Source organism: Camarhynchus parvulus, chromosome Z, assembly GCF_901933205.1.
Source record: "Camarhynchus parvulus chromosome Z, STF_HiC, whole genome shotgun sequence".
NCBI lineage: Eukaryota > Metazoa > Chordata > Aves > Passeriformes > Thraupidae > Camarhynchus > Camarhynchus parvulus.
In genome coordinates this window covers 53,575,726-53,599,887 of record NC_044601.1, presented here as the reverse complement: position 1 = coordinate 53,599,887, position 24,162 = coordinate 53,575,726, and the positions used below count along the sequence as shown (strand labels likewise).

The following is a 24,162-nucleotide window of genomic DNA, read 5'->3' as shown; positions in this document are numbered from 1 at the left end:
CCAGTTGGGTTACTAACAGCCTGTAAGTATATTCCTAACTAAACCCTGCTGTCAAGTAAATATCAACAAACCAACATGTAACAAAACAAAAAACTCAATTCAGTGTTCCTGATTTCAAAACAGGCAGTTCTTCAGTCAATAAACATTTCTTCTAATGCTACAAGTAAGTGAAAGGTGACTAACAGGCAAAAGACTTTTTAAATGTCTGGCAAGTTTGGAGAGCGTTTGGAAGGAATAAGCTTGCCAGAAACTGCTGGCAAGCACACTCCCTACAACAGCCAGCAATGGATATCCAAGCATGCATTTTTGCTTCCTTTCCCAGACATAGTATTACCACCCCCACCTTCTTATTTATGCAGGGAAAGGGTGGCATTATTGAATTTGTTTTCTTAGTTAAGCAATTTCTTTTCCTATTGCACAGAAGGAATGATTTCCAAAAGGAGAGGTAGCCAAATACATCTGGGGAACATTTTAAACCCATTTTACAGGTACTAAAAACTGAATTGTCAGAGTCCATTGGCAGAACATAACACTTCACTTTTATACAACATATTAGCTACTGCATTCCCAGTTTAGAAGAGTTTGAGAGTTATACTTCACAAATATAATGCTGAGATGCAAATAATGGCCTCAGAAAAATGTAAGAAGCACACCCATTTTCTTTAGAAAAGGAGCACCTGCAACTACTTTTATATTTTGCTTCTTTTGTTTCACTAAACTTTGTGTTTGCACCCTATACATGATGTGGATTAAATAATAACTACTTCACACTATTAAGGATTATAGAGTGGATAGACCATGGGAACTGAACCCACAGGAAGGTTTTGCTAGAGGTTTTATATCGTGACATCCAGATAAAAAAGAAAAACTTCACATGTTGAATTCCAATGCCTATAGAAAAAGTTAAAATCTCTGTCTTAAAAGAAATGCTTTCTAAAAATGCAACTATGAACTGGGCAAAAAAATTCCAGAAGCCTGCATTTGGCTGTATCCTACCTTCTTTTGTCAGCTGACTTCCTGAATCAAGCAACAATATTACCATCAAAAAAGAACTTAATCATTTTATATAATACCTGGCAAATTTATGTGAAAACAGTTTATGTTGCAGTAGACTTTTTGTGGTTTTTAAAGCACCTACCAGCAAAAGCTCTTCACATCTTAAGGAAAGCTAAGAAGAACATATGAAAATTTCCCTTTTCTTCACCTGAGTAAGTAATATTTACTCTTCCAGAGCCTGTGACTGGCAATATCAATAATACACTCTTGAACTGACTATTTTTTATAAATCAATTTTGAAATACTTCTCCAGTGTCCTGATTCCTAAACACAGACCCAAAAAAATTAGTCTAGCAAGATGACATTAGTTTCTTCTCACTGACCAAATGCTTTGTAATAAGCAGATTGGCGGAGATGACTTAATTCAGACACACTGAGTAACTGAATAATTAAATCAAATAGAAGAGCTAATAAAGAGTGCATAGAGACTGCACAGACAACATTATTTAGGGAATGGAGAAAGTAAATGGAAAGAGAATACTAGTAAGGCTTAAATGTACCTTGATTCAGTATGCTGATTTGTTAAACATTTCCCCATCATTTTATGCCCTAATAAGTTTCCATTTACTAACATGACCTAAAGCTACAAAGATAGGTCAATGCAGAGTTTCCTAGAACATATGTCCACCAAGCTGCTGCAACTAAATATCAGTTAAAATAATTGAGAAAATGGAAGCATACATATCATAGCACATTTTTTTTGAGACTAATGTTTGGATATAGTAACAACCAAGCTACTTTGAACACCATGCTGTTTCAAACTACATTAATCCTATTTCAAATTCTAATAAAAAGTGAATTTTACAATGTGTTAAAAACAGGAATGACATACTGTGAAATTAGTTGATAAATGCAGCACTGAATATAAAAAAGTACTTTGTTACCCACATTCAACTGTCTGTTAAACCTCAGGTTATCAGGAGGTAAAACCATACCTTATATCTACTGTAAACAAAAGATGACCAAGATAAACCAAAAATAATCTGGCACCATATATTAATACACAATCCAATACAAGTTAAAACCAAAAGTTAATGTTCAATGTGAACACTGAAGCTTGACATCCTGTTGTCTTCTCTTCCCTTCAACCAAGAAGAGATACTCCCTTAAATGTCAGTGAAATTATTTGAATGATCAGTGGGAGCACAGCCCCCTGAAGGCAGGTAGGAAATAGAGTCTTAGTTATGGGTCAGCTCTTCTCAGCTGTTTAATTTCATGTATTTCTAATTGCAAAAAGACACGAGGATCAAGACAATCACATCTGTCTACACAGTACAATCTAAAACTTAACACAGTTGTATGGCAATAGTGAAAACCTGACTTTTGACAGCCAACAGAACTAAGAATCAATTAGTGAAACTTCTGGTAGCAGACAGAAAAAAGCACCTTACCCCTAAGACCACCCATTTGTTTTATTACCTACTGCTACAATGCACAATGATAATATAGCTAAAAGGCTGCACTTCAATTTTCACTAAAGCCAGTCAGATCAAAAATAGAAATGACAAGAGTTTGCTGTGAGTTAAAGGCTATCAATGCAACTGCTTGTACTCTTCAACTCATGGAGATTCTGGCCGCTGCAAAGTAAGTGAATGAAACAGAAGAGTAAATATAATTTCAGGAATAGGTAGCTTCAACTTTTCATTTTTGCAATTCCAAAGCAGCAGGCTGTCAAGTCCAATTCAAGTGCTCTGAAGCAAACTTTACTATTAGGAAAATAACTTTTTAGTACATAAAGACAATTTGTGTGTCTGTCTGCACTTGTAAATGTAAATTTAAGATAAACCTATGCCTATTTCAAGACCACAGGCATGAAGATTAATCTTAACTCCAAGAGAAACAATCAAGAATATGAGGGTAAAAAAGTATCATAACATGCTGCAGAAGATTCAAAATCTACATTCCTGGGCAAGTTGAGCTAAAATCTTATTTTTACATACATATTCATATGTGTATATACATATGTGTATGGATTTAATACATACAAATAAAAATTATATATTATACAAACACGTGTACACATACATTCTACAGATCTCAAAATAAGCAGCACGGGCACATAATTAAGGGGTCCCCAGGGCTCATAAAGAAAGTGCAACGACCTTGTTAGTGTTTGGCCTTTCTTTCGCACCCAGTCTCATTGTAAAACAGTCAACCATGAAAGTACTTTAAAAAGCTGGTTTTCTTTTTATTTACAGCATGATTTTATAATGTACCATTCATGTTTTATAGAAGCTGGTACTTCTGTATATCTTTCTGCCAAATTCAACATGAACCACAAACTTTCTAATTTACAACTTTCAGAAATTTGAATGCTTTTGAATACCGGGATTTTCAACTTTGCAATTTAATGACAACCCTGCCTTTGGCCTTTCCTGACCTGTTGTGAAGTAAATCAGGCACACTAATGTGGGCTAACAAGTCTTTTTCACACTGTTCGATCACCCTGCATCTTTTTTCTCAGCAGACACCGCCTCTCTCCCACTCTCTGTCTAGCCATCCTCCCTCAAAGCAAACAAAATGGTCACTGTAACCCTGCATTACTGCTCATTAGATCACAGGTTAGTCAAGTGGAACTGCCCGAGGTTCCCAAAGGAGAGCTATACTTCAAAAATCTGTCCATGTCAAATGAAGAAAAAACCCCTGAGCGTGGGGTCACCCAGATCAATGATCAAAAGAGACTGAGAATAGTGGAGGGAAAAAAAGAAGAAAAAAAAAAAAAAAAAGAAAAAAACCCCCTTTTTTGTAAAAAAACAGCCTTCTGTATAATAAATCAGAATAGAAAAATACTAAGCTTTTTTTTCCCCACTTTAACAACAGTCCATTTTGGCTTTAAAATGTTTTATCTTGTTTTTCTGAAGATTTTATAAGAGTAAGATTGTTTTTAAAGTGTTAAGATTGAGGTTTCAATAAAACTCAAGATTACTTTAATAAAATTAGCAAGAGGAATAATAATGGAAGATAATGGTGATTTTCTCTCCATCACATAAATACTTAGATAATCCAAAATGAGTCAACATCAATTTTCATTCAATTATGACTTTAAACAAATCATATGTTCTGAACTTCAGAAGAGAGAAATGATACGAATAGCATGTGCACAAAAAAAGGTTGTCAAGCAAAAACTACATAGTCTGAACTCTTTGGCTACATGACAGATGTGCAGGCACGTGCAATACTTCAAGAATGTACAGTACCATGTCTGTGGCCTCTGTTTGTCCTTTACGTATATAGGGCAATTTTTTAGTAAAAACCACAAAAACAAAAAAGCCCAAACCAAATTTAAAAAATTTAAAATACAGTAATAATTTTAAGTAATAAATTTTGATTCAGAGAACAGATCAAATTACTCAATGAAGAGCACTTACTGTTTAATAAGGGTCTGTGCAAACACAGGTTACAGATATCACATGCATTAATACTGCTTATTCAAAATTAGTTACGTATTTCTAAAACAACAAATCTACACCGTGCCACTAGATGCTGTTGCAGCTAAAGGGACCTGATTGTTTCCTGGAATATTGGTTGCAGAGCATCTTTTTGTTTACAGCTCTGAAAAGATTTCTTCTCCTGCCCTAGAGAATGACTCAAATTTCACTCTCTTACTCCCTTTATCCTCAGCTATGAGTAAAGGCATAATTAGCAACAAGGAACAAAGGTAAACAATTGGCATAGAATATCTGTAGTAGATTTGTAGTTAATATATGGTCTGTTGTAACAGAATTACTGCAACAGAACAAACCTATAGGAAAGAAATGCTTAAAGTGCTTAAATGTTTCATAAAATGTGGTAAACTATTTCCTAGTATTTATTACCAGAGTAACACAAAAACCAAAATGAGACTATAAATGTTGTGATAATATATTATGAAAAAATATAGAAAAAAATTTACAGAATAAGCTTGTATTAACAGAGAGACAGATGAAACCACTTATTTTTAAATAAATAATGCAATTGTAGCAAATATATAACAGTATATGCAGTAATCCAAATTATCTACCTCTGGAGATATGTGTGGATGAAATGAAAAGTATTTTAAGCAAAGCTCATTCACTAAAGCAGGCTGGGCTTTTTGTTTGCTTTCTTTTTTTTAATCAGTTTGCTAGATGCCACACACATCCATTAATAGGCAATAGATGCCTATTAATACTTGAAATGTAACTCCAGCATGCATTAACTTTAAAGATGCCCACACATTAATACTGAGTCTTTACTTTTAAGACAGTATTAATACAGCACAGGTTTTCTGACCCTTGCAACTTCGCATCTAATCAGAATCTGAACAACTAAATATAACAGAAAGATCAGAAAAAGCAAAGATATTGAGAAATATGTAACCATAGGAATGGATTATTCAATACACTGTCAACACTCTGGTTTTTAAAACAGTAAGAAAAATATCAGGATGATGCGTATAAATCTGAATAATAAATGAACATATTTTCAAGTGAAAAATTGCCTAACTTTGCCTTTTGTAAAATATGTTACCTAGTTAATTTGTATGATCCTTCAAAAAGTTCTTTTCTAGACTAACTCAAAACTTCAGGCTGTTCAGATTCTAACAGAAGAAGTTACTGTTTCATGTCAGACTGCTGTAATAGATTTTCTAAACATTTAAACTATTTTGAGAAAACATTTATGCTTATAAAGATTCCAGCATGACTAATGATATGCTGCAGTATCAACAAATCATCATTAGAATAATGTCATTAAATTCAAAATCCTGCTTCTAGTCTTATGAAGACAATTGTTCCCAGATGCTAGAGTGGATAACTCATGTTTCTTCAGAAGCATGTCTGCGTCTGCTGTTGAATCACTGCAAGAAGTGGATGGGAAAATGGTTTCCTCTTTCTGAACCAAAAGTCATTATGCACGGAACAGAAGTGGTTTCTGAGGAAATAATGGACACTGTTCAGCCTATATTGCTATAGAAGAAGGCCTTCAATGGCTCCAATTTTCTTTAAGTAAAAACTCATAGTACTGCATCCTCATAGTCTCTGAACTGTGGGGCCCTTCACTACTTTTGAATTTGCAGAACTCCATTTCATTCTTTGTTTTTGTTTGAACCCTCGAATGCTCTCTACTCATCTCTTCTGCTTTACTGCCAGTAAAGTCTTGGGAAGTAACAGGGAAAGAGGTGCATGAGACTTGTCAGCAGTCCCCTTCCCTTTCTCCTGTTATTCCTTCTCACTAGTTCATTCCATTTGCAAAAACAGTAGTGTCCTATCCAGCAATCAAGCTCACCGCAGTCTTTGATTTTTGTCTTCCACCACACCCAGAGAGCATCCAAGATTTTTCCAGGAGCATAATGGCTTGAAAGAATGCTAGGGTAAAAAAAAATGAGCTCAAAACTGAGAATGGATAGGAAGGAATTTAATCTCACCTTACAGTTGTATGTGTTTCCTTCCTGGCCTTTGACAATTGTAGAATTGTTTCAGTAACATCCAGACCACTGATGCAAAGATGATCCTTTCCCCATCCCGTCACTTGGGAAAACATCATTGTTTCATGAATTCTCACATACATGCCAACATCTCCATCTCCAGAGATTTATGGTTTGTTTTCACTCATAGGAATTTTACACTTAAAAATCTAAACCAACCTCTGATAGGCCAATGACACCTCAATTTTCAGGTTTGTTTTTCCTCATGCTGCAGCTCAGTTTCAAGAGAAATCCTCCTCAAGCATCTTCAGAAATTTTGAGTTTCATAGGGAACAGAAAGCCTCCCACGCTCAGGCTGAGCTCTGAGCACCTTCTATTTGTTGCAGGTTTTAAGGAACTCTGCAACTACATATTTCCAGCAAGGTCTTCAGGATGTTGGTAATTACAGACAATAATAACCTATGCTGTGTCACAGTGTAGGTAGTGTTGATGCAGTTGAAAATTTTCTACTTTTGTGGCATATAATTAAAATCCAACTTGAAATACTTACATAGATATAAAATGAATAGATTTTCTCCTGCTATGGTTACTGTTGAACTTCCCTGACATGACCAATTAAGATGCTCAATATGATTTCCCATGTGTGTGAGTATGTAATTCCTGCAGAATGGACTGTGGCCAGAAATTAATTTCATACACTGCATACCTACTCTAATGGAATGAAGATGATGTGATCATAATCAACCTGAAAAACATTTCTTTTAAAATTTACTTTGTTATATTGAGTACCACATATAAATTATGTAGTTCAACTACAAAAAATTATCTTTTCCTTGGTAAATACAAGGTTCACAGTATATTTAACTTGCCTTTAATCAGCAAACTTATTTTAGCACTTAAAAGAAAAATAGAAGAATAAGTTCTCATCTTTTAAAAAGCAGCAGCTTGTATTATTGAACTCAAAATTTCATTCTAGTACATATACATACATATATCCATGTAAGATGGGTGTTTGAAAGAAAAACACATACTAAATAATTTTCACAATAGAAGAGTTTTCACAAACTTGATCCAATGCATTACTAAATACTTTTCCAATATTTTTCAATTGATCCAGAGACTATTTTTGCTAAAATGGTAAAGTTATATTTGGAAAGTAGTTATATAGCCACTATTTTGTTCCATTTGTAATAGTTATTAATTCTGAAAGAAATACGACTTCTCTTGTTCATGTAAGATGTCACTAACGGTAATTAAATCTTTGAGCATTCAAGAATTCCCCAGAACAACAATATCACAGACCTAGAGGCTCAAAAGAGTCATAATGATTGTGTGGTCAGATTTGTATCCAACAGGACTCAGGATTTAATTTAATTCTCTACTAAAGCACACCAAATTTTTACCAAGCAAAAAATGTTTCAGAAAGAACTGTAAAAAGCTGCACTCTTCTAAAATAGTCCTTACTGAATACTATATAAGCATTTGTAAGTATACAAATACTTAAGAAAAACATTTACTAAACTATGCATATAGATTTGTATCTGAAAGCATTTTAAACTTTCTCTCATAAATTTACTTTTTATTTTTAGATACTTTGCTCTATATTTACAGTCATTGTGTTTAGTTCTGCAAGTGCAGCCAACTCCTCTTTGAATGATATTTTCTGTCTTCTTTCTTTGCTTGGAAGTCAACAAAGACAGTAAATTTTCAAAACATAGGAAAGAAACATGTATTTTCACTATCTTTCTCTCAAGTCCAGTAAAAGTAATTGCACATCTACTCCAGAACATCCATTTTTAAGTAAGAGGAAAAAAATATTTTCCAGTATTTCCTGTATAATCGTCCTTTACTATGGTTCACTGTAGAGGGATAAGCCAAAAAAGCATGAGAAGTAATGTGGTAGGTAGAAGGGTTCGACTCTCACTGGATTTTAGATGCGCACACCTCCAACTTTCCACACCAGTTCCAGTTTTACAACTTCCTCCCACCTCTTGTTTGTGCCTGTATGCCAATTATCCAATTTTCTTCTCATCTGAATTTATTTAAAAATAAGACCTTGAGGAAGAATAGTAGTTAAGTAATTTTTAGGTCCAAACCAGTTCATCACGGTGTCGTACAGACAGACTGTCACACCTGAAAGATGAGGGAGGCAAAGAGACCAGCAAGCAAACCAATACTGCTGATGAAATAAATACTCAAAGTACACATCATCTATATACATATAAAACAACCATTTGGAGACTCAAATAGTGCTGCAAAAATCCACATCTGATGTTCAAAACTATATACAGCAATACTTTTCAAAATCTACTCCAAGATATGCAGCTGCTTTTTTTGCGGACGTGTACCTGGCACCATTTGCTACAAAGGGCCATTCAAGAGATTTATTTCTCTAAATATAGTTTCATGTTGTGAAATGGGGGTATGTGGACAGGACTTCTATTCCTGTGTCTTAGCTACTCCTACTCTTTATCTTCTTGTACATTGTGTAATATGTGCATTTTTGCAGGTGTGCTTGAGCAATTTTTTTGATATCTTCGGGAGCACCATTCCAAATCAGAGTTTCTAGTGGCAGTTTTTGAACTCATTTCCTTGCAGACTCACACATTTGTCAAGAGCACAACTGGAATTTACTATTCAGAAAGATACTTTTTTTTGTTAAGTTTTTGTTTCTTTGTCCCACATACGGTGGGACAGCTATATTAAGCTTTACTAAGTGATGTTATTCACCAAAACATGGTGGTGAATATACCAATTCATTTTTTTATCTAATGAATATATTGACAATTTTACCTGTTATGGCCTTGTTTATTTTAAAACATGATTGAAACACAAACTCAGGCAAGGAAAATGTGTGGTTACTGTTTGGATTCAGTCTTGCAACTGTATGAAATTGCTTGCTGTTCACATTTAGCTAGGATGTGGATCTACTCACATTTATTAAAATTGGTTAGCTTTTAAGATTGCATATTTTGTATTTTTTTTATCATACGATTCTTTTATATCTAAATCATTTTCCTAATAGGTATGATGAAATTTTTAATCAGTATGGAAGTTCATACGAGAAATGCAAATAGGAGTTATTTCTTCATTGTTCTAAGCAGGACAAAACTACTATTGTCTAAACACTAGTTTAATAATATTCTCCTCTCCTGCAAATGTGTTCATAACTGAAGTCTGACAAATAACTCTTCTGTTCCCTCAAAGGCCACAGTTGTGAAGGAAGCAGCCAATACTCAAAATAGCAGAGTCCAGCTCCAAAACAATCTTCAAATATCAGGGGATACACCTTGGACGAAAAGAAGTATTTGCAGTGAGGGGATTGCAAATATTAAGGTCACTAAGGTCACTATGATCTCAAAAACAGGGTAGGAATCTATATTTTGGCTATTTACTGCAGTAATCTGAAGATAAATCATCTCAGAAACAGTTCCTTGAAGAACCAAAAATCTGTCCCCGATTTAACTTTGCTCTGGATGTCCCTGTCACAAAGCACACAGATTTGCAACAGCTGGTCTTTGAAAACTCAGATTTGAGAGGCTTGACCAGGGTGAGGATGGGACAGACTGCAGAGAAAACTTTCATTTTCACTCTTGGTTGTAGGCTAAGTTTTTGTAGTACCTGCTCCTGGGGAAAACATTTGCTCAAATCTGTGAGCTAAGATACTACATACTCTCTGAAGCTAAACCTCTTTAGTAGTCATTGCTGAATGCAGTTTTTCAGATTACTAGTAATGACATCTATTACTCATACCCTGAAAGGGTTTCCAAAGAGGAACCATTTTCCCCTAACTAGCAGAAACCACAAGCAGCATGAATTATGGAAAAACAGTACAAAGACATTGGAATAAAAAGAAGTGATTACATCCTGGAATTGAGCCTGTTGTACTAAGTAGCCAACTCAGACCACTGGCAGGCCTAGAAAGCCCAATTCGCAGCATGCTCCAGATCCCCACCACCAGTAAGAGCCTCCACACATGCTGGCAAACCTGAGCATTCTCCTGGTTATTTAGCTTTAAGATATTTAAGGCTTCAAAAAGATACTTTATCTACAAAATTATTTCTAGACATAAACAGCAGAGAAGAAACTGGCAAGGTAATAGATAAGAGCCCTCACAACCCTAAGATGGCTCTTTTCATTATTAGAGTCACCTTCCACTATTCTGCTAACAGAAAACCTAATTAAACACTGTCAGTGATTCAAAATCTATACAATCTCAAAAAGATAAATGCACCACAATCTATGTAAATAAGCAACAAACCTTTCACACTCACTTTTTGAAAATACTGTTTGCATTTAAAAGATTTCTTTAGATCTTGGTCTATCAAAGAAAAAAAGGACAATCAAAATGACTCTCCAATGGCATTTCATACCCCTATCAAGTCAAATTTAAAGTAACATCTTGTATGCAAGAAAAAAACCCCAGCACTCGTGATCAGCATAAGCTTTCCACACTATTCTTTTCCCAACAACTATATTTAAAACAATGGTATAATCTTAAAATACGCTGAGAATCGGTTGATTTACTGTTAACTAGTAAGTCTATATTACAAAGTTCTATATTTTTTTTAAAAAGGGAATTTAGAACAGGTCTTCAGTGATTTTTCCTGTTACTAGTGGTCACCAATTTAAATATATGAAAGAAATTTATTATTTGCCTGAATTTTAGGATAACTGAATACAAACTCACCAACAGGTTATACTGTATGAATGTCTTCACATATATGGTCCTAGAATAGAATAGTGCAATGGAGTGGATCTACAATGGTCATCTAATGCACCTACAACCTTAAAAGGAGACTTAAATATAAAAATAGAGACATCCCAAAGTGAACACACTGCCAAACAAGAAGCTGCTTCACCAGTGAACTGGAAAAACTAGTTCAATTTGGTTCCTCCTTTGGCCAGTCCTATATGGCTTCCAGGAGTCCTAAACAGATCCAGACAAGCATCCAGAATAGCCTGCTCCCAAAATATAGTGGCTACGGACATCCTCCAATACATGCAGCTCCTAAATATTGCTCTGACCTGGGAAAAAACGCACACTGGTTCAACTCACAAAATCCACTGCAATATCCAGCTTCTGATACTCATACACAAAGTAGCACACATTCCAAAATAAAAATTAACAAGTTGATAATCACAGTAATGCCTGTTCCCTTTTAAAGCAATTTGAAGCACTTTTATCACCATTACTCTCCTGCAATATTTTGACATTGTAAGAGAAATCTGACTAATCAAAACCAGTTTCCAAAATCAAAAGTACTTTTGTGTGGAAAAGCAAAAGCACATTCTGTCAGAAAGATACTTATTTTAAAAAACATATAATTAGATAAACTGTTTTGGAACTGCAGCCTGTATTTTGGAAACCATGGCCAAACTGATATGCCACCACCTTCCCTCATATGTTGAGTAACTAAATTTATTTTTCATTTGTAAAATTTTTTATTTGCTATTTCATAAGTTTTCTAAAACTACAGTCAGAACTGACTCATATAGGATTAATTCTTGATTATTGTAATTTCAATCTAAAATAAAGTTATTCTGGAGCAAACCCATTGGAACAAAAACAGTTGTATCAGTTTTACAGCCTGGTTAATATATGCAGTCTTTATTTCAGCACAGCTCAGTAGAAATCATTTAGCAGATATTCAAATACATCTAAATACATGCTATTGTCACAGGAAAAACAAAACAACTTGCAAATATCTTTGACATGGGAAGACAGAATAACCACCAAAGAAGTCTACATAAGAGAAACATCTTTACTTATAGTTTCTGAAATGAAATGCCAAGCCAAAGTTACTTTCTTGAGTTCATTTAAAAATCAAAATATAAGTAGAAAACAGATAACCAGCAACAGAACTCAGGGGAAAAAAGGATTACATTTACTGATTAGTATTTCAGCTTGGCTTCTCCTGTAATTTTCCCTGGTCACTACAGTAATATGAAGTATATTCTGCAAAATGAATTAGGTTAAATTGCATTTCATAAATTAAGTAAGTTATTTGGATATTTTTGCAAGTACCTATTATAGCTGTGAATTGAACTATTCATGACATTGCTTATTTCTTACAGCACGTAGATTCCACAGTATCATTTCTACCTAAGCAATGTATGGAAAAAAACCACATTAAATAAAGTACAACATTGTGAAAAACTGAAGAAACTGTACTTCCCAACAAAAAATATAACTAACATCTGTTGCAGAAACTGCTTGGCACTTGCACAGTTTTGTGAAGAATTTTTGTTGTAGATAAATATTTTTCTACATTTGCTATTATGCACCACTCAACTCAGACATTTTCCTTAATTATACTCCAAGGAGTCCTTTCATATCCATTAAATAAAGGCAATTTGTTGCCTAAAAAAATGCATACATATTTTTAAATTTCAACTATGATTCATCTGTCTTCTAACACATGAAAAATATCAAGAAAATACCTATAATTAATGGACTTCGTTCTGCAAAAATTTCTAATAAAACTCTCAATGCTCAACATGTTACATTTGTTACATACTTTAATATGTTTGTTTTATATAAGCAATGATCTTGCAATTCATCATTTTACTTCTATTCCACATCTCAATAAGGAGGAAAATAGCACAGCAAAGCATTAGGAAAGCAAGAAATTACCATTTCAACATTGGTAAAAATGACAAAAGAAGGCTTCTACTTTGTATACACAGCAAACACAGATCATAATTTTTTTCAGGGACAATGTAACAACTTCGTGACATTATCTCTGGCTTTTTTTTTTTTTCCTTTTTTTTTCTTTTTCTTTTAATTTCTCTTTCTATTACTCTTAATTAAAGAACTTGAAAATCACTGAGCTCTTGATACAGTGTGAGTTTTTCCCTGAGAATATGCATGTACTTTGCACATTTAACAAAACTGTTGTATTCTGAACACATTCTGTTGTACTCATACTGTAGCAATCAAGAGTGGTCAGCTACCATAATAAACCATAAGATTTTTTTTTTCCTAAAGCATGTAGTAGAAACCCATTTAAATGCGATTGTAAGCATATAGAGTTCTATTACCATACTGAGATTTCAAGCAACTGGTAATGAAGAATGACATGAAAATGAGGGTACTGCCAGTAAAAGAAAAGAAATGTTAAGTCTAAATATACAGAAAATTCAGTTCAGGCCCAAAAGTCTACCCACATGAGCTCACCTGCAAAATGAGAGAGTTACAAATATAATTTGCTGTTAAGTAAACCAACTGGCATTGTATTAATTATTAATACGAAATTGGAAAAAGAACATTTCTCAAATTTTATTTTCTGTAAAAAACTTCACTTAATATTGAACCAAATTTGGCTACTTTAAAAATGAAAAATATAGGAAAATAAGAAATACTTAAATCATATAAGAAACAGCCCTACTGATGATGAAAAATGTGATCTGTATTGCTCCATGAAAAAGTTAAAGCCAAGGCATATAGACTATATTTGGATGATAAAATCCAATCATTTTTGTCTCAGGATATTTTCATTTTTTAAGTGGGAGATTTTTGCTTTTATGCTGTATAATAAACTAGGCCAAATTATTAAACTTACTTATCAAAATCCATATTACATTTCCTTTAAGTATTAATTACTTTTTTCTAAGTTTGTTTTTTACATGAACAAGACCTAGAACTTGTAGGTTCTATCTCTGCATAACTTTTGTTTACTTTTTAATGTAACTTGATATTTTCAATCCAAATTCCATTATTTTTCCCTTCTCCTAAGAATGAATTTCCAGAGAAATGGACCAACAATTTTTAAAAATATTTTACAGTGTATTTTACAAACCTGTCACAATCTCTTCTTAAAAACACTGCTATACTCCACTCACATTTATGCCATTTCCTAACATATAATAAGCTTAATTTCTTTTGACTCGGAAAGGAGACATAAGTAGCAACAAAGAAAAAAAGGCTGTATGTTCAACTATACTGTACTAAGAGAAGCTATTCTACAGATCAGTTTGTTCTTAGCTGCAAGTCTATAACTTCATCTTTCAGAAAAAGAAAAATCTAAGAAAGAATCAGTTTAAATACAAAGCAGCAACACGGTAAGGTGCTGAAAGAGTTTTCACTCTGCTGCAATCACAGAACAAACAGATTCCTCAGATAATCTTTAAGAGGAGGAGTCCTTTAAATGACATTTGTGAACAGAATGACACAACCTGATTTTACTTCTTCCTACAATTTCATAAGTAATTTTCAGCATTTCCTCAAATGTATCTGACATGATAGGAATGTAGACAAGACAAATTTCTCAGAAACTGAAGAGCAAAAGGTACACTGAATAGAACAATTACATAATTTACTGTGCGATAGCTAGAAATTAGACAAAAACATTACTCCTCGGAACAGGAAGATGAGAAACAGTTCAGGACTTAGAACAGGAATTGCAATTCTGACCTCAAATCAGTACAGAGCAGTTGAGAAAAAAGCTCTTACATAAAAAAGACAACCTATAGCTGCAACGAATTGCTTTAAGCAGTGGAAAAGAATGGAGTAATGGAACAGTGCAAAATTAAAACTAATAGCAAATAAAAACCCAAGTTAAACAAAAAAATCACTGTCCCAGCAGCTTTTCACAAAAGTAGCTTTAAAAACATCTTTCTTCCCTTAAGCAAAATAAGATGAAAGCAGAAGATCTACTTGTATCCAAGTATTACTTGTCTGTTTTCCAGAACAACTAAGTCTGCATAGAGTGCAGTGGACTAAGTTTTTGAGGACTGGGACTGTTCCTGGTCTGCGTACTTACAGTAAAGAAGAAACTGAGGCCAGTCCTTAACCAGGATGTCAGGGTAATAAGTGATAGGGGATCAGTGGTGTGCAGAAAGTAAATACAAACAGGCAAGAAGCTGGCACATGAACATACCTCTTGTACTGAGCGAGCTGCTGGCTTGTCTTGGTGATTGGCCAGTATTAAAAACGGCAAAGTACATAACTGTGGGTGCTGAAGAGCAGAATGCAGCTCATTCCTAGCAGTTTCTAGATCATCTTCCGAGGAGGCGCTGTCTAGTACAAATATTACCCCTTGGGATCCTTGGTAGTAACGACTCCAGTATTTCCTGATATTGTCAGCTCCTTTCAAGACAATAGTGAGAACTAATTAAAACAAGAATAGTTTAACAAATGTAACACTTGTAAGCGAAAATAAACCGTCTATTTAGAATTATCAAAATAATTAACTAAATTTTCTCTCTTAACCATCATTAAAAGAAAAAAAAGAAAAAAGTATTTAAAAAATTCAACAGATACACACACACACACCAATGTCAAATCAACATTGTTTAAATAAGGAAGGAAGTTGACTCAATGCAGCTTTCTTCCATTAAAGCTTCTGCTCTGTTAATGAGTACTGGCAGAACTACCATGCTGACAGTACCACAGAGCCTAATCCTTTACCTTCTCACTGGCATATCTTGGCACTAATGCCTAAACCTTTACCCATTTTTTTCACTTTGCCCTGCAGCTCCTTGTCATAAACCTGCAGCTTCTGTCATGGCAGTTGTTCATTTCTGATAAGGTCTTCCAGTTCATCTCCAAACCATCAGGCAACCACTTCATAATTGGGGAAAAAAGGTGTCAGGAAAGCCTATTAAAGTAATTAGATACTTAATGAGGAGAATGATGATACAATAGTGAGTTGAGCAGTGAATGAGGAGCTAGGATGACTACATGCAAAGGCATTCAGTTCAACTACTTTTACTCTGTCAACCACACTAAGGATTCAGGAAGAGCCCAACAGCAGACACATGAGTGACTGTATAGGCTTATATGCCACAGTAATTTTTAGGACACAGTTCAGCAGCACTCAGCCATCTCAACAGAAGCCAAGCACTAAGGTTATCAACAGAAAGCTTTTGTCTCCCCTGGAGAGCAGCATATGTTGTAGCAATGAGGTAGGAAAAAAAAAATTGTATTTGACAGCTGTCAAACTATCTAAACTATGATTTGGATATGGGCTATTCTTTGTATGTCTGGATCTGGCACTACACTCATGGGGACAAACACTAAACAGTGAACAGCGGCAGCAATAGTCTAGTAGAAAACTTGACATGTCTGCCAGACAGTGACTTGCAGAAATGTGCAGAAGGTACCTTTTATAGACACTTTTCTTATTTTGAGACAGAGAGATGTGAACTTCCATATATACACAAGAACCAAGAGCTTAAAATAATAAAATTCCACTTTTCAGTGAAACAAAATAACACAAAATTTCTGAGAAACATAATGAGATTTTAATGCAACAAAATGACCGTAAAGATTAATACAATACTTAAAAATATTAACTTAATTTACACATTGTGCAACAAAAAAGACAGTCACTAAATACAAGTGAAGGAAGAAATAAACATTTGCTCCATGAAATTTAGGTATGCAACTCATGAGTATTCAAATCTCACCTAATAGAGTTACTCTTGTCTTTTTACTAGTCACACTGGAACCCTGAACACTTTGTTTCTGTATCTGCACCCAGCACAAGCTGTCAACACACAAGCACACACACATTTTCCTAAAGAGAATACTGAAGTCATACCTAATAATTTTTTTTCTGCAAAAGACCTACAGAGCTGACTACTTAAACAGTCACGGGACTTAGTCAAAACCTTGCTTAATCTCTCTGTTAATTTAACTAGACTCAAAATAAAAATGACAAACAGGACGGATGTTTTATTTATTTTATCATCAGTATCTGAAGATTAATATTATATATATAGAAGAGGGACTGCATTGAAAGCTAATTCTATGTTTCTATAGAACACGAATATCTGTCCACTGTTCTTGTAAAGAATTTTATAGCATCTGTTAGATGCCCCAGTCCTTCCGAACAGCTGCCTGCTTCAGAACCAAGTAGGGCAAGCTGCCAGAGGGACACTATTTACATAGCCACACACAGCAGTGTCACAGCATCTGAAGTATCACATTACTTTAAAAACTAGTAGAGAATCATTCTCTATGAACTTAAAGACCAAGACCATGATCAGTTCTTTGAACATATTTTTTTTTCCTAGCAACATAACATCTCTCTTATTTGCTCTAAGCATCAGTCAGCTACTTTTCAATCACATGTCACTGCTAGAATCTGAGTCTTACCTTTGTGACCATACTCACTCTAAAAAGAAAAACTGTGGTAAACTGCAGAGCATTTGACCTCTTATATCCAGGCACTTGGAAGAAAGCAGCTCATGGATCCCTACATGGGACACTGAAGCCAGAAAAGGAGTATGCTGATTTGTTGACCTTACAGTCCTGTCTTTTTGGTTCAGATTCTTTAGCAGCTCAGCTTTGTTCCTCCACATCAGTTGTCCCAAAAGAACCACCACCAAAGTACAGCAATCCTTTTCTCTCCAGCCCTGGTCAGTCACCATGGCATAGTCATACTTCCCATAAGAACAACATCCCGTGAAACTTGGTATTTTCTTTGGGATCTTCCATTACTCTAACGACATGCCCTGAAATTGCTTACACTTCAGTTCTGAGGAAATCACCTGAGGTTTAAGAATAAAAATAATTTGCACTAAGCAGACAAGGAAAAAACTGATAAAGCATGTACCTTAGGGTGCCATTTTAAACCATTTTTCTGGCAAATGCACTAGAAAAATAATTCTTGGCATCAATAAGCTATCAGCAGCTGGAAGTCACAATTTCTACAAGACAAATAACCTGATATTCTTTTGCCTTAACTCTTCATATCCAGAGAACAGAATCTGCTCTCAGCTTCTTTCCTCAGAACAGTGGAGTGGAATGATCCTGGAGTTATCCTGGGAAGGAAATACTTGCCTATGAAGTATTCAGCCATTCACACTTTGTGGCATGACAAATTCAGCCTTAGAAAGCAAGCAGTTGTTTTTAGGTGCAGTTCAGCAAAAGTATCTTATTAATTAATTTTTTCATCTATTCCAGCAGCTTCAAAGACGGGAAGATACAAAGTCTGAGGTCTTTGGAAATCCAGAATATAATGTGTATCCATTAAACATCCTTAGGCTCTCAGAAGACTGATGTGATGAAAGCAGGAATTTAACTTAACTAGTACCCAAAACATCCCATCAAACAATAGTAACACATAGAATAAGCACTTAGATTTGTCAGCCTGCTGTCATGTGTTTCTCTAACAGCTTTGAACCATATGACTGTTTCTCCAATCAATAAACTGCCTAAACTAAGATTTAAAAAAAAAAAAAATCTCCAAAACATCAGAAAAACATACTTCACAATAGACCTAAGGAATGTGCTATGTGACAGGTTCACTAAAATGTGACATTCAGGGTAGCAGCCTCCTCAAACACAAGCAGGAGCCACTGGTTATGGCTAAGCATATGATTTGCTTCCCTTAGCAATGAAGGAACTTACACGAGGGGGTTGAGTCCTGTGATGTGACTGAAATATGCAATTTACAAATAAACTAGGGAGGAAAACCTACCAAAATCCAAACTACAACACAACCACGCCACCTTTCTAAATGCAGAACTGCTATTCAATCAAACATAGGCTTGAATTACTTTAAAACAGAAAAAAACCAAACCTCTCCTTACAGAAAAATGAGATGATGATGTGATTAAAAACCCCAACCATTTAGCATTACTATAGGACAGGTTTACTCAACTAACTGTAATTTTAAAGACCTTCATTTTAATATTTTTAAATAGAAAATATTTTTTTCTTTATTATCAAAGGAACAGTGTGCCCATATTAATACTGTTAATTATTTGTATCAGTGTAACAGTACCCCTTAGGAGCTGGGAGGAAGATTTTGAGTTTTGTGCAGTTTAACATGGACCTGAACCAGTACACACAAGTACAAGTACACACTCCTATAAATATTATGCAAAACACAGAGCTGCAAATCTACCTTTCAGCTATGAATACTTCTATTTACGTCTTCATTCACAGTGGTGGTTGGAGGCTACATCCAATTCCCTCCTTTTCAATTCAATTCCCTCCTTTTTCAGGAGAACAGAACATAGCGTTACAGGAAAAAAATCACTGAAAGAAATTTGCATGTATCAAATTTGTTACTTGTCAGACGTAGCAACTCTGCATTGAGAGCACAACGAATGTCACAGAGCCCTTGCTTCAACACAGTCTAGTCTGCAAATTAAAGCTCTTGTCAACCTCAAAATACATCACAGGTCTGGAGTAGTTATAGTCTCAAATAGAGGGAAAAACTACTTTTTCCCTTCCCATCAAAAACAGTTAACTTGAGCACATGAAAGAACGCAGGCTGCAAACAGCTTTTCTACCACTTCAAATATATCATCCACTCACCTACATACTCTGAAGGTTTTATAGTTAATTAAAATATTATATAGATCATTCCACTACTGATATTAAACAGAACATTTCTAATAAGCATAAAGGTGAAAAAATGCCAAGGACTCTGCCACAAAATCTTTTTGTGTACAGCACTGGCCATGGGTGGGGTAGTAAGAAAGAAGGGAAGGGGAAAGCAAATCTCTTATCCATTCTTGCAAAATTTGTAAATAAACCCTAGTCTCTCAGCCCAAGAAAACCTTTGGAAAATACATGTTTCTAAATCTATGTAGGGTTTATATCGTCACTTCACATCATATCCTCACAAGTAAAACTGATGTATTTTCCTGAGCAGTCAAGAACTTGCTTGAAGCCTTAGAAATCCTAATATCTTCAAGAGATGTGGTTGTTCCTTATCTATCTCGGGCAGGTTTCCCAATATTCCACCCTTGAATAAATCCTGTATACAGTAGGGGAGTTTTTTGTTGGTTGGTTGTTGGTTTGGTTTTTTTTTTAATGTGCTGGCTCCTTTTTATGACACACAAATTTATAAATCCTGTTTAAGATACCTGCTACGAATCTGCATGGAATTTGTCCCATCTGACAGAGACATCCACACAGAGACACAAACGTTTTCACTGGCGTAATGTCAGTCATCATACTATGGCTACTTTGTATGGCTACTGCAACAATGCAGATGCTAAACCAAAACCTTCTCCCATTTGCAAAAGTCCCAGGACTTCTGCTTCCTAGGGTCTAAGGCCAAGTGATCACATCCTACTTTCTCTAGGCTTTCAGGCAGTGTACTCCTGCAATGCACAAAATACGGCAGCAGGAAATTGGCATTTTTTCCTCAGAAAGAGGAATATTCTGAGAGTGCCAAATCAGCTATATTCACTGCAGGAATTCAAATATGGTATGAAAAAACAGCACCGAGGGAAAAAAAAAGACAGAAAATGTTGAGGGAAAATTGTCTGCCTTTGTATTCAAAACATACAAAATCAGAAATGCATATAAGTTTATGATACTTCATTTTATTTTTCTTATCAAACCAAAGTTTATGGAAACCATCTCTGTCATCTTTTGTCTGCCTTCCAGGCTTTCCCAGTGAGATTAATCTGGAGTCAAGCCTTCAGTATTTTCCTTATTAGCTAATTTATATGCTGTTTCCAAATTTGAATCTCCACCTTATTCTGATATTTAAATCTGTTGGAACAACATTCAGGTTTCAAGCACTTGGAAGTTTTAAAAACATTCTACTTATACCTGCCTGCAGAAAGTCAGTTTGATCTACTTGGTTGTGTGTATTATACTACCATGTTAAAAAAACCCTTGCAATTTGAAACAAATATCTCCTGTTCTAGTCAAGAACATAAAATTCATTATAAAGTTAATTTTAAAAATTACAAATTAATTTTTAAAAAAGAGAAGGATATGTGTGCCCTGCAATATGCTTTAACATCTATTTAAGCCCAATATCTAAATATTTAATAGTTTGCAGCAGGTGGCACAGACAGCCATTCTTCACCCCTTCTTCTTCTGTTTCTTTATGAGTTTGGGGTCATTTGTTTTTAAAATTCACAAACACACAGTATCCTCTCCAAGGCTAGCAAAGACTGACTGGCATCAAGATAACCTGCATCTGTGTCCTTCTCCAACATCTGCTAGAGAACTCTGAGACAGCCAGGGTGTCAGAAGCAGAGGCACAACTCCACAGTAAGACTGCTGCAAGCACCCAGCCAGGTTCAAATGTACCCTGCCCTGAGCTGCAGTCACAGCTTTGATAACAGCACAGCTAACCTCAAATAAAGTTCAAAATACAACTATCTCTATGGCACTTCAAACTAATAGTCATAAAAAAGAAGTGGCAAGTCTACCAGAGCTGTGTATTTCTGTTTAGCCTTTTTGTGAATTGGCCCACAGAAGTTCAAAGCTTTATCTGTCTAGAATCAAAGACAAAACTTTGGGGGATGTTCCTAAAATGTTTGTATCATTTCTGATGCTTAACTAAGCTGCTACACTCTATCCTTTGATTCTGCCTGAAGAAAATCATTGCAAGCCCAATAGGAGGCAGAGACTTTTAAGCAAACCAAGTGTTCTGCTTTTCTCTCCACAAAATATCTCACAAACAAAAACAACCAGTCCACACCCACAAAAAGCTTAACTAGGAAATTCTGTATTTTGCTTATGCTATTTACACAGCTTTGGTAGGCATTGCTTGCATGGTTCCTACTTGCAGTGAGACAAACTGCAAGTGGTCCTTTCACACTGTAAAAAAAAAAAACCAATTGTAGCAAAAGCACAGTATTTCCAAAGAACAGTGGTAAGATCACTATGCTGAATAAGAGCTTCCTCAGACTCATTAAAGAGGTGCCTAAGCAGGTGTAAATGATCTTTCTTATCTATGAAATGAGGAAACTATGTGACAGAGTCTGGGTTTAGGCACCATTTGAACAGCAGGCTGAGCATGATTGATAGCAAACAGATCTAACTTTAATGCTTTTGGAAATGGAATGTATCTGTGCGACTCATAGCGTGGACAGCTCAACAGGGTCATCTAAAAATTTCATCTGCTAAGACATTCTGTAAACTGTTTGATGCAGCTACGTCACAGATGGCATTGCAAGTACTCCACAACCAGATTTTGTAGAGGTGTCAAGTGCCTTTTAGTCAAGTACAGTATTGAGATTTTATTGCTTTGTGTTAGTTCATCGCTCTGTAGATGACTTAGGCTGGCATTTACTTGTGGGATCAGTTTTCCAATGACTAACTTGATGAAATGTTAGCTGCTCTGTGTTGCTAGAAGGGTGTTCTTTACTCTACTTCCATAGAGCAAAGGGAGAGAAATTTCCCAAAATATTTGAATTTTAAACTCTAATTAATAGAGCAACATTACTTTCTCCCACATCCATCATTTTTTCACCAGGGAGATACTACCTGACAACTGTTGCTGTATTCTCCAGAATTTCATATTTTCCATTCAACTTGGACTGCATAACAGTGTGGCTCCTCCTCCTACTCTCTTTTCTGCTGCTCTTTACTTCCAAATTAAGGCAAAAATATGCATGCTTTGTTTAACCAAACCTATTTAAAGCTATTTGTTCTCAAGCTATCACCTAGACAATTAATTTAGCTGGCCTAAGAATGTGAATTTATGACTTTGGTAATCAAGCTTAAGAAGTAACAGGAGTGGGGAGGCAAGTTCTCATCTCTTTTCCTGTGCATGCTCAACCAACTGGAGACAAGAGCATTCCTGATATTAACCACTCCACTCTTGCTAAACACTTTACAGATTTTTGCCTTAAATGAATTTTCCAATATGACTACACAACATGTACTCTCTACTTTTGAGAAAATGGCTTTACGGTGTATCACAAAACCTAACACAAACATGAGACAATATCTTTAAATAAATAAAAGAGGCAACATTACTAAATCCTATAGCATGTTGTTAGCATTTTTAAACTTTGTAAGAAGAAGACCACAGAATCATTCTTTTAAATTTGACATGGCTCATTATTTGGCATCTCACTTGTAGTTTCTAAGCCTTCATTTACAAGATACAAACAAAATTATTAAATAACTTATTCTAAAAAGACAACTAAAAATTCTTAGTTGACTACCAGGATGGAGCTTAAGTCTTGATATAGACCTGAAGAAATATCTAAACCGGAACTTTATACTCCATTTTGAAAGCATTACAAGTGTAAATGGCTTAAAAAAACAGGGAATAAATGGTTCTTTCAGCCACTGTGTCTTCAGGTTGGAATTTGTTAGAACCAAAGAAAAAGCTTCCTGTTGCCTTTACACCTCCATTATCTATCTTGAGAACCAACCTCAGCATTCAGCATCCCGAACTTCTTTCAGCAAAACACTCTTAGAAACTTCTGAATAACAAATGTTATCATCTGCCTTATTTTTACAGTCTTCTCCCACTCCTCTTTATGTTCATCACATACAGAGTCAGCCTTAGCTCCCACAACAAATTACTGCACTGTAAGAGGAAATCACCACAACCGTAGTTTCTTTCCATACCATTACTCAGCTGAGTCACATAATAAAGACAGATATTTCCAATTGTTCTGGTACTAGTACATTCTGAAAGAATGCAGACTAGGACATGGCACATCTCCACAATAATTTAAATTATACATATTATCTTTTAGACCAAATTTTTGGGGGAAAAAATGGCATATTTTTTTAGCTTCTTAGGGACAAGGAAGGGATTACTGGTATAGCAAAATAGCAACTTAGAGAATAGGCAACTCAACTTGGTCAGCAAATAAAGCAAGACTTTCTTTTCAAGTAATTCAAGAAAGCCTAACGTTAGATTTGAAAGCTCTTGATATATTCTTACTTTTTCAGGATCAAATTCTAGGTTTTTAAACAAAACATTTACCATTTATCAAATTAGATAAACCCTTTCATTTCTGTAAGGACTGCAAATTCCTGTCTTAGGGAA

At 35.1% G+C, this 24,162-nt stretch overlaps 1 protein-coding gene across 2 annotated transcripts in view; it reads right to left on the bottom strand.

Moving 5' to 3' along the window:
- ARL15 (ADP ribosylation factor like GTPase 15) overlaps positions 1-24,162 on the bottom strand; it is a 247,654-nt gene that overhangs the window by 114,158 nt on the left and 109,334 nt on the right. For both annotated transcript variants that reach the window (XM_030968219.1, XM_030968222.1), the window contains one exon: positions 15,322-15,530. In XM_030968219.1, coding sequence (XP_030824079.1) covers positions 15,322-15,530 — 209 coding nt within the window. The remainder of the gene's footprint in view (positions 1-15,321; positions 15,531-24,162) is intronic.